The following is a 13,930-nucleotide window of genomic DNA, read 5'->3' on the forward strand; positions in this document are numbered from 1 at the left end:
ATTCCTTAACATCCTCTTTGGGAGTATATATAAATTGGTTTGTGTAGTACAGGAAATAGAAGGCAGAAAGATCCTTATGTATATTTGTAGGCTTGTGCCAGCAGTAAGGGTGGAATCATTTCAGACAGTTCAGAGTCAGTTCTTTTATTTGAGAAAGAAATATTATGTGTCATGCACTTTTCAGACCTTTTACATCCACAAACTTCTATATTACGCACTACATGAAAGTGTAGTAAGTGTTTTTTACCCCACATACAAAGTTTCAGAAGATACTACATTTTAGTTACAGTTATGAAAATGAACACTGTAATGATAAGCACATAATAACACCAGGAGATTTAAAAAGTAAATCTATTTTGAGATACATATTTTGTGTCTCTTGCCTGGTTTTTAGTTCATAGTCTTTGTATGTGTGTATCTGTGTTTGTTTCTGTGTGTGTGTGTACTGTATGTGCTATATTCTCTGATTGGTCTCACCCTGTAATTATTTGTGTTTGGTAATCAGTGCTGTGTTTGTTAATTAGTTTGTTTACTTCATTAAGGCAAAGCCTAATTAGAAATGAATTACTGCGTCATTCTCATTTTCCTTTCCTCCTAATGACTTCTGTTAGCATACAGGCTGATATTACAGTTATTCCAGCAATACAGCAGTATTGCATGTGACAGTGTTTACATAATTAAATTTAGTAGTTTTTAAATACATTTAATTAGCAAGACTGGACAAAAGGTCTCAGCAAAATAAATGTATCATGTTTTTTTCTATCTCTATCAAATCAGTACTAAATCAGAATATTATAATGATTTCTGAATCAAGTGACACTGAGGAATAATGGCTGCTTAAAATTCGGCTTGCCATAACAAAATAAATTGCATTTTAAAATGTTAAACATCTGTTTATGATTACTTATGATATTTTTCATTTATGCATTTTTCATAAAGCAAATGCAGTCTTGGTGAGCATTAAATCTTTGCACAGAAGTTTAAACTTGTACTGTAACATACCATACTAAATGTAAAAACTCTCTTAAACATTCTCCTGAATAAAGTTGCATTGTATTGTTAGCAATGTATTCACTGCGATGTCTGGATGTGCTTTCAGGAACGTGGACATATTGATAATCAACAAAAGAATATAGCTTAAAAACACTGTTGCCCAGGGTGAGCTTGATCCTTCAATTCATAGAATTATTTTAAACCATATTTGCCTTTGCTCTGGTTACATTTGCTCTTTCTTTAAAGCATATGAACACTGTCACTAAGCAAACTGTCATCTCAGAGGAGTGTGTTTTTGTGTGTGTGCGCACCTGTGTGTGTGTATGCATGTGTTTTTTTTCATGTATGTGCTGGTAACATTGGCACATTAATTGGGCCTCCTCGAGACCTAGTGAGTCAAGTTAAGTCCTTTTTTCCTTTTCATGCTTTCTCACCAGCTTAACATGATTTAAACAGTCTCCAATTTTAGTTTTTAGCTCCAAATGACACAAGCCAGTCATCCAAAACATCTAAAACCATATTGTCATAATACAAAAGTCTGGTAGCACAGCTGTGATTTTACTTTCTTCTTTCGTGTTTGCATGTGTTTGGGTTTACTTCAATGCACTTTGATATATGATTATTCAAAACCTCCTTTGGGAACATTTGAAGATGTCTTGAATTAAAAAAACTACTTAATTAAATGAAATAATGTTTTATTCATCCTAAAATTTTTGAGGGTGGATCTGTAATATTTGAAACAATTAACATATGCTTTTTGTAATTAGCTTTATAGTGTAATTGGTACTGGATGTTTTTGTTTTATTGAAGTAAGCCTGTGTGTGTGTTGTGGCACTGTGGGTGGGGTTTAGTTGTTCAGTTCTCAAGAACCGCTATGGAGGTGGAGTCAGTGGACTTGACTATAAATTCACGCAAGACATTACACAGGCTTTAAAACACATTTGTTGATGGATGCTGGATCAGAAGGATGCTGATTAAAGAGGTTAAAAGGATATACCGCATACCATGACACTGAATGAGGAGCACATAACCACATCCAGTATGCCAGAGTACTTCTTGCTGGTGCTGTATCTCCCATGTTCCTGTGTCTGTGTGCTCTGGTTTGTCTGTATTTCTCTGGCTGTCAGGAGATGACCTACAAACACGATGGTAAGAGTGATTATATAGTGTATTCAAAGGATATCTATCTGCGTGTCAGTTACATACTGTACAGTCCATTAAAATTTTTAAATGATAATTCTGGATTTAGAAACAAGTCACACTGTGCTCATAGCATATGTTGGTAGTAATGACAATATTGACTCCCTTGTTTTATAAATATTTAGATTTTACAGTAATGCACTTCATGTAGGACATTCCAAACTGTAGCAGCTGTTAAGGTCATATTTTTGTTAAATCACTTACATACATTTTTTTTCAGTTGCACTGCTGTTACTGGGTAGGTGAACATAATTCCTGTGGGTGGATTTTTATCTGGGTGAACAATAGAGAGGAGAATCAAACTGTACTTTGCAGATAATTACAGCATGTTCCTTTTGGTATACTTGCAGATATTGTCTGAAAGTTAAATTGGATTTAGATTAGTAAGTGATATTATTACACTAGTTTAATGTAAATATGTATATATATTTAAGTGTTGGTTACTTTCTTTTTCAGAGGCATGTTGTGAGACATATTTTGGATTTGACGAAGAATCTGTTGACTCTGAAACATCATCTCTGACATCATATAACACCGACCGCACAGATCACACCCCTGCCACCCCTGAAGAGGATCTTGAAGATGTATGTCGTATAATTAATTATTTTACAAACCTTAATACTTGCACAAAACACTCTTGCAAAACGCTCTTGCTCAGCTACACTACCATTCAAAAGGTTGAGGTCAATTAGATTTTTCCCTCCCTTACTGTATGTTCATAAAAGTTGCATTTACTTGATCATCTAAAAAATCAGTAAAAATATTGTGACATATTTTACAATTTAAAATAAATATTATTTTTATGTTTTATATTTTTACCATTTATTCTTGGGATAGCAGAGCTGAATTTTTAGCAACAATTTGTGTTGCACGATCCTTTATAATTATTATTATATGCAGATTTGTTGCTCAAGATGTTGAGAACAGGTGTGCTGCTTAATTTTGTGGGGAAAATATTTTCTAAAAAAGAAAAAAATTGTGGAAACCTTGATGCACTTTGTCAGGATTCTTTGATAAATAAAAAGTTTAAAAGAACAATTGTTATTTGAAATGAAAACTTTTGTAACATTATGCTGTAAGTATCTTAAATCTTAAAGTTAATTAATACTTTTATTCAGCAATGACACATTACATTACAAAATGACAATAAAAAAATATATACTGACCCTATGCTTTTGAATTGTAGTGTACGTCCCAAAATCAAGTAGAACAGTTAGAATCTTAATTCTGTTTACTTCTCTTAAATCGTATTTTCCTGTGATGTCCATCATTTTTTATATTTTTATTTTTATGTTTTTTTAGATGACTGCTTGCTGGTATGTGTAACTATACAATGAAAACAATTCTGAACATTTTAGCAGCCACACAGCAGTACCATGGCAATCATTAACACTTGCCGTAACATTCAGATTATTTTCTGACAGTATAAAACTGTAGCCTGCATATTCATTTAATAAATTTGGCTGCCTGAAAGAGCGTAAACATGGTGTCAAACTACATAGTTTGTTTAATTCAAAACATTCATTTGAATTAGGCTTGTTATTTGGTCAGATGCAGTTAAGTGTTGTGCTCAAGGGACCATAATGAGGCACCTCAGCAGTTCTCTTGTTCATTCCCTACTTTCATGTTGTTTACTGATAGCCAGAGCTTGTTAACGAGGAGTGGGATTATAAGCAAGTCATTAACTGCAAAATGAAGACGATCCCATAACAATGTGTTCTTGTGGTGTTTTCAGCTCCCTCAGATATGCTGTTCATTAAATAAGATTTTCCTTATGACTAAATGTCATAAAAATTAGACACAAATTTGATTCTTACTTTTTATTTATGATATCCAGCTTCATCTGTACATATACAGTATCTGCTCATCATAAAGCAATATAAAACATAGAAAATGTCATCTATTTTATGTGCTTAATTTGATTAATTTTTTTAAATAATAATATCTTGATTTTCTGTAATGCTGTTTTGGAACATTATAATACAGTCCTCTGCACAATCTGGCTTTGTTGGATCCTCGAATTAAATTGCTGGTTTTATCTGTGCTTTGTCTTAAAGGGGTAGTTCACCAAGAAAAATTCCCAGATTTTTCCATTTCTGACATAATTTTCTCATCCCTTGATGGTCCAAACCTATATGACTTTTCACCTCACCTCTGCTAGAACTCTTTGGTTGTCACAGTTCTTCATACTATAATCTTTTGTGTTCACTAAAAGAAAGAAAGTCCTACAGGTTTAGAACAACTTGAAGGTTAGCATATTTCTTGGTAAACAAGTGCATACTTTTCATCAACAGCTGGGAATTACTTAGCCAGAATTCTTATGAACAAATGTGACAAATGGAATTAGATTTTTTGTTATTCATCAGGGCTTTTCTCGAGAGGAGGCAGAGCTGCGATTTCGGCAGCTGACACGAGAGTACCAGGCACTGCAGCGAGCTTACGCACTTCTGCAGGAGACTACGGGGCCTCTGGACCCCGAGAGACACTGCAGGGTGAGGACCCATGACGCCAACTCCACAGAAGCATGGTTAATCCCACCAACACTGGACATTCTGAAGGATCCTTTTCTTACCTCTATGTTTTTGTTTTGTTTTTCTTTTTGTATAATTTGTTCAAATACAGTTGAAATGAATTCCAAGACCTTTTCAGAATCTCCTTTACCCACACTGAAATACCACTCATCTGTTGATCACAGCCAGCATTGTAGCAAGCATGGCCGAAAATTCCTGCCTCAAAGAAAAAAAAAAAAAAGAAGCTTACCAAATTTTCCAACATTTGTCATTTGAAATTCTTTTGAAATTCAAAAAAAGCCAATATAGATTGTTTATGCGTACATATGCCCTAGGCTGGCTCTTTGATTGGCTCTGTGCTCTGTCCGTCAGACACGGGAGCAGCTGCAGACGGAGCTGATTGGCTGTCATGCACGGATTGTCGACCTGGAGCGGAGCTTGGCAGAGAAGGGGCAGGTAAATAAGAAAGAGGGCGGGGAGAAGACACCCCTGACTCCAGTCACATTGGCTTTGCTGCTTGTCTTTCTGACAGCCATGCTTGTGTGCTGGCGCTACAAAGAGAGGATATGGCACCAAATCATGTGACTTCCCCCACAGGAGCAGTCATACTGTACAGATTTTGTCTGTCAAACTTTACAGTTTTCATTATTTCCTTTGCTTGACCAGTGCTTTTTAACTTTGCTTTTTCAATGTATATTTTAACCACATCAATCAGCACAGTTAATTATGGTGTAATCGATTTATATTTATGCTGTTTGTTTGCTGCCTTCTTCCTTTTATATTATAACCTTATTTTCACAGCATGCCTTAACACTAGATTTAAAAATTGAAATCTATCTCATCCCCTGACAAAAAATCTGTACTAGGACACAAATATATTGCTGCTCTTTCATTGGCGTAATCTGCTCGCAATGGATTTCTGGCTTACTACTTGCTGTTTTTAAAGGGTCATGAAACTCCCCTATAAAGTGTATAAGTGCACACCCACTTTTTCAGTGCTGTTGGTTCCACAGCTATGTGTTCCACTCATTTTCCCATAGGAATTTTTTTTGTCTTTAAGCATTATGAACATGAACCAAGACAACCAAGCTATAAAAGGAATAGTTCACCCAAAAATAACTTAGAACTGTATATAACTTTCTTCTTTCAGATAAACAGTCAGAGAAAAAAATTACAAGCTCGGTAATGCGGGTGGATAGTGGCCATTATTTTGAAGCTTTGTAAATTGGATATATTACTACGACCATATATAGTACTGTGACACAAATGTAACCTGTATACCTTCAGGGGGTTATCACATGTCCTCTAAAGCAGATTGATGCCGGATCTCAGCGTTCAGTGAGTCAGTTATTTACGTTATAATTTTAAAGCTAATAAAAATATTTTTGTTACAAAAACCCATCAACCTGCCTCAGAGGACATGTGATAATCCCCCAGAGTACAATTTTCTGTACAGCATCATGGGTTATGTATTTTGTCACTACAAATTCTTCTGTTAAATTTGGTTATTTTAAAAATATGTTGAAATAATGTGGCCTGTGGCTTTGAAATACCATAGCATGTATCATCAATTAGTAACCTCAGAGCTAACAACAGGTCTGCCTTTAAGTCCCTATATGGAGAAAATTAGTTTTTCTTTTGGAACAGTTGCATGTTATTTCAACATCCATTACAGTTTAAAAATTATATAAAAAATGGTTGTGGTGCTGTAGAGTAGAGAAAAAAGTGAGGAGACAGACAACAGAGAAATCTAGCTTCTAGATTAAGTGAACTCTTATTAAGTGAAATGCATCACATTTCTCCAAAAAACTTGCAAATACATATTCTATTTATAAATATATTATACATGGTTTCATTGATCAAGTATATTGAACATGGAATTGTACATTTAAATGCACATTTTTATGAAAATGATTCAGATTTATGGAAGAGAATTTATGTGATAAAGAAAGTTCTACAAAGCAAAAACATGATTTAAATGGAAATAGTGGCAAAAGCTTCACCAGATTTCTCCTATAATTAAACAAAATAATAAATGCTAATCTTGCTTTCTATGATATAACAACTCTTGTTAAAATCCCAGAAGATGTAGTTTAGTGTTTCATGACCCTTTAGTAGTATGTGAAACAGAACTGCGAACTATTCAACGAAACAGAACTGACCAGCTAACTATTCAACATAGCTATTTTTGGTTTAATGATCAGTTGGTTCACAGTGTATGTTTGTCATTCTTCAGCCTGCTCTTGCATGTATTTCCTTTCTGCTCTCTGCTTGTCTTTTATTGGTTGCTTTGTGTTTTTTTTCCTGTATATGGAAATATGGAAATTGACTTACCTGCATGCAGCCTAATAAATCTCAGCTCATTTATCATCTTTTAGCTTCTGATTTATTTTTTTTGCTCTTTGTGTTTCTTTGTTTATGCTGAGCTTAATGTGTAATGTTTATAAAACTGATTATTTGATAATTGATTTGAGATCAATCAATTGGTCAATCAAAGTACACAAGAGTGCAGATTGTGCTTGTGATTAGTCGTAATAGAAGCAATAAATAAGTAATAGTAGTGTAATTTGTAGTGGTGTGTGTGTTTCTCTGTGGCTTTATGATATGCAGGACTCAAAATGGGTGGAGGAAAAGCAAAATCTTCTCAGGGTGAACCAGGAACTCAGAGAAAAGGTACAGTCTTTGTCTGCTGCTTGAAACAGATTTCCTACTATCTACACACTGTATGCTCAAACATGAACACTTAACTTTCTTCTGCTGTGTGTGTGTGTGTGTGTGTGTGGTAGATAGTATCGCTGGAGCAGTGTGAAATGCGATTACGCTCGGAAGTTCAAGACACCCTGGATCAGAATGAGCTGCTTGAATTCCGCATTCTAGAACTGGAAGTAAGAGAATCTGTTTTGCTCCCACAGCAGCAAACAGGGACAGCCAAAACCGGCTCATGTCTACACAAGCTACATACATGAATCCATTTTACCCTCTACTTACACAAAACTGGCACTATTTTGAGTTGTTTTCATGTTGCTGTAGATATTTTCATACACATTTTAAATGTTTTTTTTTCTGTTTCAAGAACTGTATACTTACATCACTATTGTTTTGTTAATTATAAGTTTTAATAAAATAAAATTTATTTAAAGGAAACCTCACTATTCTTTTTCTTTTATTTACACTTCCTGCATGCATTTTTATTTGTGTACACACAAATTCACCATTATTTAATGGTCATGTCTACTTTTCAGTCAGCAGATCATTATTCATCTCAACATATATGTATGCCTATATATTATTTTTGTATGCTTGTGTAATCTTATGCATCCTCTGTGAGGTGCTGAATATTTCTGTCTGATCATTCTGAAATATTTGTGAGAAATTTACATTTAAATTTAACTTATAGAATTAAATTTGCAGTATACAGTATCTGCAGCTGCAAATTAGATAGAGCTCTGTCTCTGTTCAAAATCCTGCATATATTTAAGTGCATACTGTTTGATTACAAAAATTACTCAAAGTGTGTGGTTTTAAAGTAATTCAGTTGAAACATCAGGTTTTTGAGTGTACTTAATGGGACAGTTCACCCAAATAATTTTTTTTTCGGGAATATATATATATATATATATATATATATATATATATATATATATATTATTATATATATATATATATATATATATATTTTTTTTTTTTTTTAAAGTAGAGAAACACAAGCAGATATAATATATAATATTCAACAACATTCACAGTATTTGGATACATTCTGTTCCACAATGTTGTATGAAGTGTGATATGAACTCCTCATTTATGTTTTAGTCTTTTATAAGCATCCTGTGTGTAGTATGTCAGTGTCAAAATGTCAAATGTCACCACTACCTTTCATGTTGTTCCAAACCTTTTTACATTTTTTATTATGTTAAACACAGATAATGAATATTTAAAGACAATCCTGGCCATTCTTTTCATACAAGTAAAAGAAACTGCCCATGTGACAAAAAGTACAATTTAGCATACTTGTAAAATATAGTGACACATTTTCATAAAATACATATATATATATATATATATATATATATATATATATATATATATATATATATATGCACACACACTATATTGCCAAAAGTATTCGCTCACCTGCCTTGACTCGCATATGAACTTAAGTGACATCCCATTCCTAATCCATATGGTTCAATATGACGTTGGTCCACCCTTTTTATGGCTATAACAGCTTCAACTCTTCTGGGAAGGCTGTTCACAAGGTTTAGGTTATTGTTTCTTCCAGAAGCGCATTTTTGAGGTCACACACTGATGTTGGACGAGAAGGCCTTGCTCTCAGTTTCCGCTCCAATTTGACTTCATTTATGGACCTTGCTTTGCTTTGTTGACTGGTGCACAGTCATGTTGGAAGAGGAAGGGGCCAGCACCAAACTGTTTCCACAAAGTCGCGAGCATGGAATTGTCCAAAATGTCTTGGTATGCTGAAGCATTTAGAGTTTCTTTCACTGCAACTAAGGGGCCAAGCCCAGCTCCTGAAAAACAACCCCACACCATAATCCCTCCTCAACCAAACTTTACACAATGCAGTAAGACAAGTACCGTTCTCCTGGCAACCACCAAACCCAAACTCATCCATCAGATTGCCAGATGGAGAAACGCAATTCGTCAATCCAGAGAACACGTCTCTGTGCACTGTTCTTGAGCTAAGCTAAGCGAGGAAATTTCACAACTGGATTTGTTGTACAGGTGGCGTCCTATCAAATTTTCACGGAATTCACTGAGCCCCTGAGAGCAACCCATTCTTTTTACACAAAAAAATATGCCTAGGTGTTTGATTTTACACACCTGTGACTGATTATTTGGATTGGTGAGCGAATACTTTTGGCAATATAGTGTGTGTGTGTGTGTGTATTTATATATACATAACCTATTGTGTGAAATAAATGTAATGATTTTGGACACCTTTACTATGAAGTAAAACTTTAATTACATTACAAAGTGTGTTATGAAACAGTTATGAAAGTGTACCTACTTAAATAGTCTTTTATTTAATCGATATATTAACTGCAATTACAGTTTTTATTAAATACAAATACTTTATTACATTTCTACATTTATGTCTTTCAGAAAAGTGATTCTGTCGCTCTTAAATAATGATAAAAATACACAATATAGTACCTTAAATGTGCGTAGTGCATACTGTTTATTCCCATCCAATCAATCGTTTAATGAAAGGACTAAAATTTAAATCATATTTCTCTATGCTGTTGTATGACTTTATGTCTTTATTTTTGTCATTTTTGAATGTTGAAGAGAAGTTTGGTTGTTGTTGAACAGTGATCATGTTTAGTTGAACAATCCTGAAATATCATAGATACTAGATACTATTATACCCACACCCGCCAAAAAATGCTTTCTCTATATTTCACCACCAGTTCCTTTTTTTTAAACAATAGGAGAGGGAACGCCGTTCTCCTGCCTTTAACCTGCAAATCTCTGCCTCTGAAAACAACAGTAGCCTACAGCTTCACTGCCAGCAAGAAGGTGTCAAGGTAAAAACCCATACACTACTGGCATAAGGCACTTATTTTAAACTATATAATGCACTAACTATAGTAATGTGCACAGTGTAATGTGTACAGTAATGTGTATAGTTACTATGTGTATAGTAAGGAACATGCCGGTTTAGCTCCACTGATTTATATAATTATACAGTTCATACACAATACAATAAAATGCACAATTTACGCAGTTGCATAAATGTATTGTATGATTACCTACTGTATGTTGGCCTCATCTTCATGTGGTTTGGTTTAGGATGTCATCATTCCCGACCTCATGAAAAAGCTTGACATTCTTGGAGATAATGGGGTATGTTTTGCCATTTTGTGTGAACACATTACTCCTTTCTTAAAAAACAGAGTTGAAATGATCACTTTTTTTGGCAGAACTTGCGAAACGAGGAGCAAGTCACAGTCATTCAAGCAGGCACTGTGCTGTCTTTATGTGAAAAGGTGTCATCTCCTTCATTCTCTAAATCCTCAAAAATAAGATGCCTTATATTTTATAAGTAGTCCTAATATATTGTTATGTCTTTGTGACCAGTGGCTGAAGCAGATCGACAGCACTGAGGCAGCTCTGACACAGAAAATGATTGATCTGGAGAATGAAAAGGTGAGAACATTCATTTGTGTCATCTTAGATGTACTGTATGTGTTGTACTGTTTGTTCTAACAGCTGGTCTAGTGATAGATGAGGCTTGATGACACGTGATTAAAAATGTATCATTTGTGTGTGCTCCTGTCTTGACTGTGGTAAACTGATGTTGTCAACAGGAGCTGTTCAGTAAACAGAAAGGTTTCCTGGAAGAGGAACTAGACTACAGGAAGCAAGCTCTTGATCAGTCCCAACTGGTAGGGCTTTGAGTGTAAACGGATACTGCTGGATACTTACATATAATCAATGTGTATATTATAATGCTTCAAATGTTAAAACTGTTTTTGCTAGATTTTACGTCAGTAAAAAAAAAGAAAAACGTGCTATTTGTGCGAATATACATAAAATATTTTGTGTGTAATTTCATTGTATTTATTGTTTAAAAATAAACAATTAATGAAAATGTTAATTCTAAGGTTCTACTGAAATGAAAATAGACCAAAATGGTAAATATATATATATATATATATATATATATATATATATATATATATATATATATATATATATATATATATATATAGATAGATATTTAAAATTTGGGGGTTAAAACATCTTACTGAAATCAGACTGTTAAACAATAGTATCACATTGGTGTGGTTGATCACAGGAAATGTATTTTGCTCATTTTTTATTAAAATAATTATATGTTTATGTCTGGCAAAAGCAGTTATTGGGAACATACTGTATTGAAAAAAGAATGTACTCTATTGCTATTGATTGCAGTAATTAATAATCATTTTAAATAATATTTTGTACAGTTTTGTAGCAGTAGCCAACAATACATTGTATTTGTGAAAATTATACATTTGTATTCATGCCAAAAATATGATTTTAAAACTTAATTTTTGATAAGTAAAATGCATAGCTAAGAAAATCATTTGAACAACTCTAAAGGTGATATTCCTCAATATTTAGATTTTTTTTGCATGCACCCTCAGAAAACCCTATCCACAAAGCTGCTTTTAGCAAACATTTAGCTTAAGACTTAAGACTATTTATTCCTTAAGAGTATGGGCAGGGTTAACCTTGTTGCTGTGCATGATGTGAGCACTATGCACACTCTGTCTGGCTGAAAGGAGAGGAGAGGAGTCTTCATAAAAAGGTTTTTTCATAAAAATATTGCAGAGGGCAATGATAGGTTGCCATTTTCATATAAATGTTCAAAATAAAGAAGTATTCAAATAAAGACTTTAAAATACAGGCTGTCACTAATTGAATTATATATATATATACATATATAAAATGCATATAAAAAGCATTTTAATTAACAGAGTCAAATAATCATGGCTGATAGTAAGACATGCAAACTTGGAATAACCTCTAAACCCTCAAGGTGATACCTTTTTAAAAGCTAAATATCGTCAAATGAATCTAAAAATGTTTACATTCCGAGGCAGATTGCTGGCAACAGCCATTTTATGATATTTGTGAGTTGTTCTTAGTGACTTAAAAGTCCTCTACATAACTCCTAACATTTCACTGATTTAGGGGCTAGTTTTAGCGCTATAACACTTTGTGAAATACTATCAGAGCTAAATTTAGGACTGACGCGTCCACTATTTTTAAGATTTTGTGCTAAATCAGCAAGTTACAAACTACTTTTAGCCTTAAGATGTTTTGGTAATATGGACCCAGATATTTAAATAGTTGCATCTCAGCCAAATATTGTCATATCCTAACAAATCATACATCAGTGGACAGCTTATTTATTCAGCTTTGATACATATTACTTACCTTATTACTAGTTTTCTGTTCTGGGTTTACATTTGTGACCCTTTTTGTTTGTTTGGGTTTTTTTGTTTTTAGAGGGTACAGGAGCTGGAGGCCACGTTATACGCTGCACTGCAGCAAGATCCAGAGAGCTGTGTGGGGGAGAGTTTAAGTGACAGGCAGCGAGCAAAGCTGGCCGAATCAATGGATGCAGTGCGGAGACAGATCTTGCGGCAGAGTCGCCATGCTGACACGCTCATCCTACAACAGCGCATGGAGCTTCTCCAGTCTGCACAGCAGGTTAGGATCTGTGTTAATTAGCTAAAATACCAAAATGTACTTGTCCAAGCTGCTCTTCCACATAATGAAAGTGGATATTTGTCCCTGGTGTCTAATCACTTTCATTGTATGAAATAAAGTCTTCTGCATATCTCTTTTTGTGTTTCATGTGCTTTATTATTTGTCTTACAGAGGATCAGAGAACTTGAAGATAAGATTGACATGCAGAGAAGACAAATCAAAGAGATTGAAGAGAAGGTGTGTATGGATGTGTCCTTCTCTCTTGTTTATTACAGTGTTAGATCATGTTCTTGATAGATGCTGTCTCTTAAATGCTCTTTCAAACTGGTCTGTAATACTGATTCCTCGTTTCCTCTCCTCTCTCTTGTTTGAAATTTGTGTTTATTATAATTTATAGTTTTGTTCCTTTTCTTGTTCTTCTCCTAGCTTTTATTCTCTGGCCTTAACAATCCCCTGCCCCAACACACACACATACGCACACACACATATCATATTCTTTCTATGTATCTCTTTCTGTCTCTTTTCTGTCTTCTTTCTTAAACAAACAGAGGTGCAGTATCAAGACAAAGATACAAACTCATCTTGCCACTAAAACCTTTGTAACACAATCATTCCTCAGTTTGTTGTACAAAACATGTTTTTAAATATTTTATGAAACGTTTCAGAGAGAAACATTCGTATTTCAAAAGTTCCAGAGGCTGCTTAATTTTGTTTTGTCCAACTGAAATTCTGTGAACAAATATAAATGAATGCACCATAACTATTTTATAATGAGTATTTAAAGACACTTCAGCACTTGTCAGACTGCTTTTAGTTTCAATAAATAAAGTTGTATTTTTTTCACACATGCTCTTGAAAGTTTTATTAAAATGATGGACATTTCTAAAGTTTACAGCAGACATAAACAGGACATGGCGTGATCTATTGTTTAGATCAGCCAATAGGTGGCAGTAAAGTAATAATCCGTTCCTCATCTTTTTGTCATCTGGCATGAGGAAAAAAAG

The 13,930-nt window shown here is 34.1% G+C and overlaps 1 protein-coding gene across 1 annotated transcript; it reads left to right on the forward strand.

The window, feature by feature from the left end:
• Nucleotides 1–1,998: 1,998 nt before the first annotated feature.
• Nucleotides 1,999–13,583, forward strand: LOC122358164 (janus kinase and microtubule-interacting protein 3-like). Its single transcript, XM_043257947.1, has 15 exons — nucleotides 1,999–2,055; nucleotides 2,121–2,142; nucleotides 2,650–2,777; nucleotides 4,560–4,685; nucleotides 5,076–5,159; nucleotides 7,314–7,376; nucleotides 7,490–7,588; nucleotides 10,154–10,249; nucleotides 10,515–10,568; nucleotides 10,646–10,711; nucleotides 10,803–10,871; nucleotides 11,033–11,110; nucleotides 12,723–12,926; nucleotides 13,098–13,163; nucleotides 13,353–13,583. The coding sequence occupies exons 1-15, from the start codon at nucleotides 1,999–2,001 to the stop codon at nucleotides 13,464–13,466; spliced, it is 1,326 nt and encodes a 441-aa protein (XP_043113882.1). The 3' UTR covers nucleotides 13,467–13,583.
• The last annotated feature ends 347 nt before the right edge of the window (nucleotides 13,584–13,930 follow it).

This window comes from Puntigrus tetrazona, chromosome 14 (assembly GCF_018831695.1).
Source record: "Puntigrus tetrazona isolate hp1 chromosome 14, ASM1883169v1, whole genome shotgun sequence".
Taxonomy (NCBI): Eukaryota; Metazoa; Chordata; class Actinopteri; order Cypriniformes; family Cyprinidae; genus Puntigrus; species Puntigrus tetrazona.

Excerpts from the sequence above, each read along its gene's own strand:
- LOC122358164 (XM_043257947.1), top strand. The coding sequence starts at position 1,999 with ATGACACTGAATGAGGAGCACATAACCACATCCAGTATGCCAGAGTAC. Across the intron at positions 4,686-5,075 it reads ACCCCGAGAGACACTGCAGG|ACACGGGAGCAGCTGCAGAC; the intron begins GTGAGGACCCAT and ends TCTGTCCGTCAG. Across the intron at positions 10,872-11,032 it reads TTGATCTGGAGAATGAAAAG|GAGCTGTTCAGTAAACAGAA; the intron begins GTGAGAACATTC and ends TGTTGTCAACAG.